Below are 11,014 nucleotides of genomic sequence, written 5' to 3' on the forward strand. Positions count from 1 at the left end.
CTTCGCATAACCGACTCCCGATCCCATTCTCTTTGGTCGCGAGACCATGTTCTTTCCAGGTTTACTTCGAGCGTTTCCTTTCCCTCTTTTGGGATAAATAACGCACGGTGGCGGCTCTGTTGTTCTTGTTTTCCCGCCGGTTTTTCGCGTGATGCGACACACCCCTCTTCTTAAGTTATCGGTTATTATGTCTTCTCTGATTTATCGCACTCCACAAGAGGTTGTTGTTGTGATATCTAAGAAGGATCTCGCTTACCTTTAGAATCTTCCTGAAGCAGAAAAGATATAACTTTTCTTTGAAGCCACAGTATACTCTTATTGGACTGCTTCTTTGTTCTCCCTGGTTATTGTTGGTTGGGGATGTTTTGGACATGGGTAATACTTAAAAAGATAGGGATACCTAGAAGATAAAGTATGAATCTATGGAACTAAAATGGTCCAAGCTTCAGGGCAAAATGGCAGTGCTTCAAGAGAAGGCTAGTTATGCGGAGGCTCTTTAGAAGGAGGCAAAAACTCATGGGTCTCCTTCTTCCTTAGCTTCTAAGATCTCTGAGATTGAATCCTCCCTAGAGACGGATAAGAAGTCCAATATGGACACATCCACTTCTTCCGCAGAGATAAAGTCTTGTGCCAGCGAGGCTTTGAGATCTTTACAATATGAGAAGGAATCATAATCTAAGGACCGCAATGTCCATTGTGATTGGGTGGTTCGACTAAGGAAAAAGTTTGATAAATCCCTTTAACAAACTCTTAAGACTGTGTATAGACCCTTCAATCAGGAGGTCGACCAGGTGGCATCCCTCTGTTCGAATATATTTGTTCCTTGCTCACAACTTGACATGTTCAAGGTCGTTAACAGGGTGTTGTACCCTTATGTTTCCTTTTTACCTACACGAATAATGATATTTATTTATTTACCTTTTTATTTGAGGTTTTTCATCTATGACATGACTTATTTAATTTTTTCTCCCGGTAATGTCGCTTTATCAACTAGGTCGTAGCCGACTTGGTTTCTAAGCTTGGAACCAACTTGTTGGTCCCTGCTCTTGTTATGACCAAAACTGACCACTTTGTAAGTGGGGTTTATCCCAATGGTGCCATCTTCTCTTGGTTTTAAAAAGCATATATCAGCTCTTCTACTAATTAGATTCAGCGTGCTTGCTGAATTCGATAGTCCTGATAGGTGCGAGTCAGTATAACAACTAAGTTTAATCCTTACTAGTTCTAATCGAGAAAAATATATACTATTTTTCGGCGTCACTAGGAACTATTCCCGACCAAAGGTGGTGTTCATGTCCCTGCAGTAAGTTTTTTCCTGGTTCAAGGTGAATATCTCCAAGACTCCGCCGCCAATGCTCATGAGTGGTTAGTTACTAAGAGGGGTGCACTAATTCTGCTTTATGTGTGTTTCGCCAAGTGGGGGGAGGAGGGATTCTTCATGAACACAATATATGTTGTATTTCCAAATATTATAATAGTATTTTTTTCATATAGTACTTTTTATAGTTAAAAGATTAATTAATTCAAATTACGAAGAGCTTCGAGAATTACTTATCTAATTGAAGGAACTACAAGTAAGGCATGAGAAACTTCTTTTCAACTTCTTCCCACGTCAACTATGTAATCCAAGATTACAAATGTGTGTCTCCCCGACCAATTGACTCCCAAAATCTTGGAAGCTCATGTTTGACCGACTGATGACTGGTTTATCTTCGAAACAATGTGAGTCTTGGTATGTCACTGCCCTCTTCTATCATCTTTTGGTATGCCTCGTTCGCATACCCTCATTTGAAGGGTATAACCCTGCCGTCAGACTATTTGTGATTTGTTTACCCGACCATGGATTATATTTCTCTCTATACGGTATAGGAAAATATGCTTGGTCTCCTCGAGAATAAATGCTCATAACCAGCAACGACACGCGGTCGATTAATTTGTTTATCCGCTTGCCTAGTATAACATCGAAGATCCCTCCTGTGTGTTTCACATTGGAAATGAAGTAGGCGTCTAATAGTATTTCTAACATGTTGGTGGAAACTACGACTTTTTTGGAGATTACTTCTCTGTCGTAGTCCGCGTCGAACATTCTGATTCCAGCATTGAATAAATTGGCAGATAAGAATATTTGACCATCTGTAATGGAAATGACATTAGTAGGAATGTAAGCTGAAACATCTCCGGAAAATGATATTCTACTGAATGCATAATATGTTAGAGTCAATGTCGTGCTTTTTATATGGATAAATGGCAAAGAGATATGTGTTTACCCAAAGTCATCTAATCAGTGTGCTATTTACTTCGGAAGGGAACTCATGTCCTATCTTTAAGGATTTGGTTAGATCATGCTCAAGTTGAACCATTTTGGAGTCACCGTTTGAAATTGATCTAACTTCTTCTTCATGCTCGTCTAGGTCGGACATGTTAAGCCTTTCTGCTTTCAAGTCAGTGTTTGTCACAACTAGTTTCCCATTGTTACTACGATATAATATTTTAAGGTGGATTGAAGAAGTCACGATATCTAACTTTTTCAAAAAAGAATCTACCCAAGATGCAGTTGAAATATTAAACTAGATTTGGGCCTAACCTTATTATTTGATTTTTGGGCTTAGTTATTTTGGGCTTAGTTTATTTTGGGTAGTGCTTTTAGAAAAGTCTTGTAGTATTTGGAGTGTCTAGATATTTCTTAGGATTGTAATATTTTTTAGAATACTCTTTGAATGTCTAGAGTTGAGAACTCTCTAGAATTAGTGTGTCTAGAGTTCTCCTTAGAGTACTATAAATAGAGATGTAATTTTACACTTTTGTATCAAGCAAAAATACAAAGTTCTCTCTTCCATAAATAATTCTCCTACCTATCAAGTTTATATTCAAGCCTCTAATATTACCACACACTTTCCCTAAACACAAAAAGGGTTTATTTCCAACAAAGTGGCATCGGAGCTTCAAGGTCCTAAAAAATGACGAATGGAGGTTTCCCTTTCCAAATGTTGATGCTCACAAAGAACAACTATGACAATTGGAGTATCAAGATGAAGGCGCTACTAGGAGCTTAAGATGTGTGGGATATTATTGAGAAAGGCTTCAAGGAGAAAGATACACCCTTGCTAAGCCAAGGTGTAAAGGAGACATTGAAGGAGTCAAGAAAAAGAGACAAGAATGATCTCTTCCTTATTTATCAATCGGTGGATGAAGATACATTTGAGAAGATCTCTAACGCAACGACGGCCAAAGAAGCATGAGACAAACTTCAAACTTGCGACAAAGGAGTGGAACAGGTGAAAAAGATCTGTCTTCAAACTCTTAGAGGTGATTTTGAATGTTTATTTATGGAAGAGGTCGAGTCAATTTTTAATTATTTTTCTCGAGTATTGGTCGTAGTTAATCAACTTAAAAGAAATGGCGAAGATGTTGATGAGGTGAAAGTCATGGAGAAAATACTTTGCATTTTAAATCTAAGTTTTGACTACATTGTTACCAACATTGAAGAAAACAGGGATTTAAAGACCATGACTATTGAGAAACTCATGGGTTCCTTACAAGCATACGAAAGAAAAAAAAGAGAGAAAAATTAAACAAAATGAGGCTATGGAGCAACTATTATAACTCAATGTAAAGGAAACAAAGAGGACGAGTTCGTGGCCAAGATCGTGGGCATGGACGAGGACATGGAGGAGAAGGAAGAGGCAGTTACAACAAATACTCTAACAATGAAGAAAGAAGTTGGATTCCACAAGCAACAAGAGGTTGTGGAAGAGGAAATTCATGGTCAAGGTGTGACAAATCACAAATCAAGTGCTTCAACTGCAACAAGATCAGTCACTATGCATCTGAGTGTAGATTCTCGAAGAAGGTTGCGGAGAAAGCTAACTTTGTAGAAGAAAAAGACGGAGAAGAAGAAACTTTGTTACTCGCATGCCAAAACCAAGTTGAAGAGAAAAGAAACAAATGGTACCTTGACACCGGCGCAAGCAATCACATGTGCGGCGATCGAAGCATGTTCGTAGAAACCAATGAAGCGACAACTGGAAATGTCTCATTTGGAGATGACTCAAAGATACCTGTCAAAGGAAAAGTTAAAATTCTTATACGCTTAAAGAATGGGAGTCACCGATTCATATCCAATGTCTATTATGTTTCTAACATGAAGAATAATATTTTGAGCTTGGGAGAATTATTAGAGAAAGGCTATGACATCCACTTGAAAGAACATAGTCTTTTCTTAAGAGATTGTAGACATAACTTGATTGTTAAGGTGCTTATGTCAAAGAATAGAATGTTCCTCTTGAATATTCAAAATGATGTTGCAAAGTGTCTCAAGACTTGCTATACCGACTCTTCGTGACTTTGGCATCTACGATTCAGACATCTCAACTTTGACATTCTAAAATGTTTGTCAAAGAATGAGATGGTGAGAGGCTTGACTAGTATAAACCATCTAGACCAACTATGTGAAGGATGTCTAGTTGGGAAGCAATTCCGGAAAAGCTTTCCAAAGGAATTAATGTCAAGAGCGACAAAACCGCTAGAGCTCATACACACCGATGTCTGTGGACCAATCAATCCAAACTCCCTTGGTAAGAGTAAATACTTTCTCCTCTTTGATGATGATTATTCTAGAAAAACATGGGTTTATTTCTTGAAGGAGAAGTCAGAAGTGTTTGAAAACTTTAAGAAGTTCAAAGCCCTTGTGGAGAAAGAAAGTGGTCTTTCCATTAAGGCCATGAGATCTGACTGAGGAGGAGAGTTCATTTCAAATGAGTTCCAAAAATATTGTGAAGACCATGGAATACGCCGCCCACTAACAGTACCAAGATCACCACAATAAAATGGTGTAACAGAGAGAAAGAACCGGACCATACTTAACATGGTGCGAAGCATGCTTAAGAGGAAGAAGATGCCTAAAGAGTTTTGAGCCGAAGCAGTGGCATGTGCGGTTTACCTGAAAAATCGTTCCCCAACAAGAAGCGTGCATGAGAAGACACCACAAGAAGCATAGAGTGGAAGGAAGTCTGGGATCTCTCACCTCAAAGTGTTTGGAAGCATTGCGTATACCCATATTCCAGATGAAAGGAGAACAAAGCTCGATGATAAAAGTGAGAAGTATGTATTCGTGGGGTATGACTCAAGCTCCAAAGGATACAAGCTCTATAATCCAAATAGTGGAAAGATAGTCATAAGCCGTGACGTGGAGTTCGAAGAAGAAGATTGTTGGGATTGAAGTGTTCAAGAAGACATGTACGAGTTTCTTCCTTACTTTGAAGAAGAAGACGAAATGGAACAACCAATGATAGAGGAACATATTACACCACCGGCATCACCGATACCAAGGTTGGATGAAACAAGCTCAAGTGAGAGGACACCACGACTAAGGAGTATTGAAGAGCTTTATGAGGTAACCGAAAATATAAAGGACATTAATCTTTTTTGTCTTTTGGGTAATTGTGAGCCTCTAAGCTGTCAAGAAGCAGTTGAAAACGTAAAATGGAGAGACGCCATGGAAGAAGAAATCAAGTCAATCACAAAGAATGAAACATGGGAGCTTACTACACTTCTACGAGGACATAAAGAAATCGGAGTAAGATGAGTGTACAAGGTGAAGTTGAAGTATGTATTGTCTCAAGATCAATCTACCGACATTTTTACCAAGCCACTTAAGTTGGAAACTTTCGTGAAGCTAAGGAATGTGCTTGGAGTCACAAATCAAGTTTAGGGGGCGGGGGGGTTGAAATATTAAACTAGATTTGGGCCTAACCTTATTATTTGATTTTTGGGCTTAGTTATTTTGGGCTTAGTTTATTTTGGGTAATGTTTCTAGAAAAGTCTTGTAGTATTTGGAGTGTCTAGATATTTCTTAGGATTGTAATATTTTTTAGAATACTCTTTGAATGTCTAGAGTTGAGAACTCTCTAGAATTAGTGTGTCTAGAGTTCTCCTTAGAGTACTATAAATAGAGATATAATCCTACACTTTTGTATCAAGTAAAAATATAAAGTTCTCTCTTCCATAAATAATTCTCCTACCTATCAAGTTTCTATTCAAGCCTCTAATATTCCCACACACTTTCCCTAAACACAAAAAGGGGTTTATTTCCAACAGATACCACTTACGACACCGTTACACGAAACTACCAGGAAGCTAAGGGTTACATTTTTTTATGATTTTTCCTTCTCCAAACGAAAGTGTCAGACCTATCATTCCACATGGGCGAATTACTGAATCGTTGAAGGACAAAAGATCTCTACCTCTATCTGGACTTAAATCTAACTGATGGAGCCCTAATTACTTGAGTGTGTCACTGTAGAGGACATTACACGAACTTCTGTTGTATATGAAGGTTCCTAGTATCATGTGATCCGCTACAATGACTGTTACACCAACAATCACTATGAGTAACTTCCGTGTAAATTACCTTTTTCTCGATCTTGATATCTTAGCATCGATATGTCTTTACTATGTGTTCTAGTGTAATTGGTTGCTTGGATAAGGTTCTCTGGTGGTAGATCTCCACCAAATGTTGCTTTCACATGGATCTCATCGATGATCGATGATTGAGGTGGAATAGTATCGAAGAGTTCAACAAAATTCTTTGGTGCGGCATCGGAGGTTAGTATCTCCATCTCTCAATAGTTTTGGTAGAGATTTGACTTTGAATCAAGGATGATGTATCTGTGAAATTTCGCCAGAGTTAAAAATCAATTTCTACAAACGACACAAATGTTCTGTATTGTAATCAAAGTTGGTGTTGATTGATAACGTAGAACTATAGAATCGATAAAGTTGATCTTTGATATGATGACGTTGGATGGACATGCAAAATTAGTATTCCAATGTTTAAGTGAATTACAAAGTTCAAAATGAGTGAATATAGGAAAAGATGGAGATAAAAAAAATTTACTGACTGCAGTGACTATATATCTTAGAGATTAGATCATCTCTATTGTGATTAAAATGATGTTGACAAACGTTTCTCCCTCCACTCTTACTCCTAAGTCCTACAAAGTTCCGCCAAAATTGTCAGCTAAAACTCATCCCCTTCTTCCACTACAAATGTATGTGCCCAGTTTTTCTTGCCCCTCTCTCTTTTGAGCATTAAAACCAAAACCCATAGGAAAATTAGTTGCAGGTTTTGCAATGTTATAAATCATCATTATTTGATACGCTTCTTCTTCTTCCATGATTCTTCTTATTCCTAATAAGGTACGCTATTTTCCTTTCTTTTTTATTGATTTTTTTCATATGGATTATGTCATTTCTTATTTCATCTTCATGCGCTAATTTAATGATTATTTCTACTGCTATGAAAATGTTAATGCATTGCAAATGTTGTGCTCTCAAGGTTTTTCAATCCTCAAGGATTTCCATTATTATTTGATTCTTGGGCTTTAACTGAATCTATTTTTTAGCCTTTGAGTTCAGGGATCATCTTAGTGATGAATATTAAATTAAGTTTAAATATTATTGATCAAAGTATATAATTATAAAACCAAATTAAGTTATTCTTAAACCTTTCAATACTCTCTAAGAGCTACTTTGCATAACCAATGCTATACAAACTTTGCCATTGCCTCACTTCTTTAACAAACAAAACCAAATAACATCATGGAATTCTCCAAAACCTCCATGTCTCTTTTGTTTTTGTTCATTTTATTTTCTTCCTCATATTTAACTTCTCGCATGACACATCTTCAACGAACAACAACCTTTCCGCCAAACCAACGAGCAGAAAGGCTCATAAGAAGCCTTAATTTATTTCCAAAGGATACAGTGAATATAATACACAATCACTCTTTTGATTTTGTCCCGGGAAAGATCGTCGAGAAGAAGTTCTCCTTTTTTGGTGAAAATCTCGGTCACCATGTTGGATACTATTCGCTTCCTCGTTCCAAAGCTGCAAGGTAATTAAATTAATATCCTTATTGTATCCACGCTGCGACATAGATTTTTTTAATGCTGGTGTGTTTGTTGACACTATCGCATCCACAATATTGCAGTTGTATTAAGCGATACCTTCCCCAAATTAATAACCTTATTGTTTCCGCGCGGTGACTTTAGATTTTTTTTGCTCCTTTATTGAATTGTAGGATGTTCTATTTTTTCTTTAAATCGCGAAATAGTACTAATGATGACCCAGTTGTGATATGGTTGGCTGGAGGTCCAGGTTGCAGCAGTGAGCTAGCTATATTTTATGAGAATGGTCCTTTTCAAATTGCCAATAACTTGTCTATTGTATGGAGTGAATACGGATGGGATAAGGTAATAGAAGTAAATTCATATGAAATGTGTTCGATGGTTCGAAATAGCGATTGCGGTCACAGTTGTGGTTATTATGCAAACCTTTATGGTTTCTCATTTTGTAGGCATCAAATATTATTTTTGTTGACCAACCCATTGGGACAGGGTTCAGCTACACTTCTGATGATAGTGATATTCCACACGATGAAAGCGGTGTTAGCAATGATTTGTACGACTTCTTGCAGGTATATCTAGAATTGCATCCAGATGAAGCACGTTTTGTGCTTGAATTATATTTTATATGCGATTAAATAACGTTTATAATTAATCACAGCAATTTTTCAGTGACCATCCTGAGTTCGTTAAGAACGACTTTTACATTACTGGAGAATCGTATGCTGGACACTATGTTCCAGCTCTTGCATCCCGAGTTCACAAAGGAAATAAAGACAACAAAGGAATTATTATAAACCTCAAGGTCTTAGACTATTTTCTGTTAACTTTATATCATGAATATATGAAGCACGGAATCAACGCATAACACATTATACAACAGTGATATTGACATGTAGGCACCGATAGTAAGTTAGAAAATCGAACATCATACATGACTTCAATACGAAGTTTTAGTATGTAACTAAGATTCTTGGCAAAATGGAGGATCGTAATGTGAACCAGATTGGGGAGCCAATTTAATTTAAACCCTTGTTTATGATTTTGAAAGGTTTGTTAGTTGTGTTGTATTACATGTTTTGTTTGACTTGATCCCAATACAATACTAGGGTTTTGCTATTGGGAATGGAATGACCAACCCGATAATTCAGTACTCAGCATACACGCAGTATGCATTTGATATGAAATTGATTACAAAGGAAGATCAAGACAATATCAACAAGTTGCTCCGGCCCTGTGAGGATGCTACAAAAATTTGTGGTACAAGATCTCTTTTAGACTCTTATTATCGTCTTTTTACTATTACAGTCAATAGCGGCTATAGCTTAGCAGAATTTGAAGAAATTGTTTTGTTGTACGCTATTTAGTTGAATTTGAACAAACTGTTATTTTCTACAATAAGTGATTGATGATGCTACTTTCTCCTAATTTATTTATCGCACTGGTTACTTACATCTCTATATTGTTTCTCTTTGTGATGTTCGTTAATTTGTGTATGATTTCTCAGAGAGTGGAGGAGATAGAGAAAGTTGCTCGTTAGCCTTTGATCATTGTGAAGACATAGTCAATCGTATCCTAGTCATTGCTGGCAACATTAACGTTAGTAACCAAGACTAAATGAAGCTTATTTTGTATTTTATTTTTATAATATTTCAGTTAGTGTTTAATTAAATGATAAATTGTAAACGACAGTTCTTTGACATCAGAAAGACATGCGAGGGATCATTGTGTTATGACTTCTCAAACGTCGAGACACTTCTAAATGAGAAGATAGTTCGAGATGCTTTAGGTGTCGGGGAGTTGAAGTTTGATATATGCAGCAAAGTAGTATATGAGGCTATGCATCAAGATTGGATGAGAAACCTTGAAGTAGATATTCCTTCACTTCTTGAGGATGGAATCAAGGTTCTTATATATGCTGGAGAATTTGATCTTATTTGCAATTGGCTTGGTGAGTGAGTGAGTCAGTCTACTTGATTCTTTTGTAACCAAATTGTTTTACAATTAGAAAAAATCGGCGATTTACTCATTACTCATTATCATTCGGGCAGGGAATTCAAATTGGGTTCATGCCATAGAGTGGTCAGGTCAAAACCAGTTTGCGACATCCAAAACACTTCAATTTTCGGTTGACGGTCTAGAAGCAGGATTGTTGAAAAGCTATGGACCTCTTTCTTTTCTAAAGGTTAATATTAAGAACTATAAGTGTAGTTTTCTTGAGTGTGACATTGTTGATGTCATTTTTGGTTAGTTATATTTATGTGTTGTGCAATAGGTGAATGCAGCTGGACATATGGTTCCTATGGATCAACCAAAAGTTGCACTTCAGATGTTGGTTAAATGGATGCAAGGGAAACTTAACGAAACAAGCATTTAATCATAGAATCATGTGAAGATTTCTTCATATTAAATGAATGTATTAGAAAAGTAGACAGGATGAAGATTTCTTCATATTAAAGATATTAGAATTTAGAGAAGAGACACTTCTGTTTTGTAAGTCTATTATGAAAATTATCAGAAAATGAAATTATCAATACAATGAATAGCTAGTTGCTATTTATAGGGAGTTTGTGTCTGAACTGAGTTAGTTACAACTGAGTTACAGCTTAACGCATGGTTGTTATAACAACCTTTTAGATAGTTCTAACAAACTAATCTTCTTCCTAATTGTAAATTTATTTTGCTAATAGCATAACAATTATATATAATATATATATATATATATATATATATATATATATATATATAATATATTATATATATATAATATATATATATATATATATATATATATGTGTGTGTTACTCTAAAAGTTTAAAAATTTTAAACATGGGAGGATTCTTTTTGGTGAGAGTAGTCTTTTTCACAACTTTCAACTTATCCTTAAAAGCTTATCCTTAAAATGATGGGAATAACTATAATGAATGAGCTCAAACCGTTCGGTTGGTATTGGATAGCAAAGGGAAATTTGATTTCTTAACAGGAGCAGTAGCTGAACCGGCAACAGGAGTCCCTTGTTACAAACAATGGAAGTCGGAAAACTTCTTGATTATTGCGTGGCTGATAAGCTCTAAGGAAACCGGAATACGTAAGCCTTACATGTTTTTAC

General features: G+C 36.4%; 2 protein-coding genes across 2 annotated transcripts in view; both read left to right on the forward strand.

Moving 5' to 3' along the window:
• The window catches only part of LOC127103620 (uncharacterized), a 28,817-nt gene extending 24,475 nt beyond the window's left edge, over positions 1 to 4,342 (forward strand). The window contains exon 2 of the mRNA XM_051040869.1: positions 3,616 to 4,342. Coding sequence (XP_050896826.1) covers positions 3,616 to 4,342 — 727 coding nt within the window. The remainder of the gene's footprint in view (positions 1 to 3,615) is intronic.
• Positions 4,343 to 7,573: 3,231 nt separating this feature from the next.
• On the forward strand, positions 7,574 to 10,410 carry LOC127104146 (serine carboxypeptidase-like). The gene is made up of 9 exons (XM_051041349.1): positions 7,574 to 7,895; positions 8,082 to 8,253; positions 8,358 to 8,477; positions 8,567 to 8,710; positions 9,015 to 9,165; positions 9,413 to 9,504; positions 9,598 to 9,856; positions 9,957 to 10,090; positions 10,181 to 10,410. The coding sequence occupies exons 1-9, from the start codon at positions 7,600 to 7,602 to the stop codon at positions 10,280 to 10,282; spliced, it is 1,470 nt and encodes a 489-aa protein (XP_050897306.1). The 5' UTR covers positions 7,574 to 7,599; the 3' UTR covers positions 10,283 to 10,410.
• The last annotated feature ends 604 nt before the right edge of the window (positions 10,411 to 11,014 follow it).

Source organism: Lathyrus oleraceus, chromosome 7 (genome assembly GCF_024323335.1).
Source record: "Lathyrus oleraceus cultivar Zhongwan6 chromosome 7, CAAS_Psat_ZW6_1.0, whole genome shotgun sequence".
Lineage (NCBI taxonomy): Eukaryota > Viridiplantae > Streptophyta > Magnoliopsida > Fabales > Fabaceae > Lathyrus > Lathyrus oleraceus.

Coding starts and splice junctions, on each gene's coding strand:
- LOC127104146 (XM_051041349.1), top strand. CDS start 7,600: ATGGAATTCTCCAAAACCTCCATGTCTCTTTTGTTTTTGTTCATTTTA. Junction 7,896..8,081: donor CCTCGTTCCAAAGCTGCAAG/GTAATTAAATTA, acceptor ATTGAATTGTAG/GATGTTCTATTTTTTCTTTA. Junction 8,711..9,014: donor GAATTATTATAAACCTCAAG/GTCTTAGACTAT, acceptor ATACAATACTAG/GGTTTTGCTATTGGGAATGG.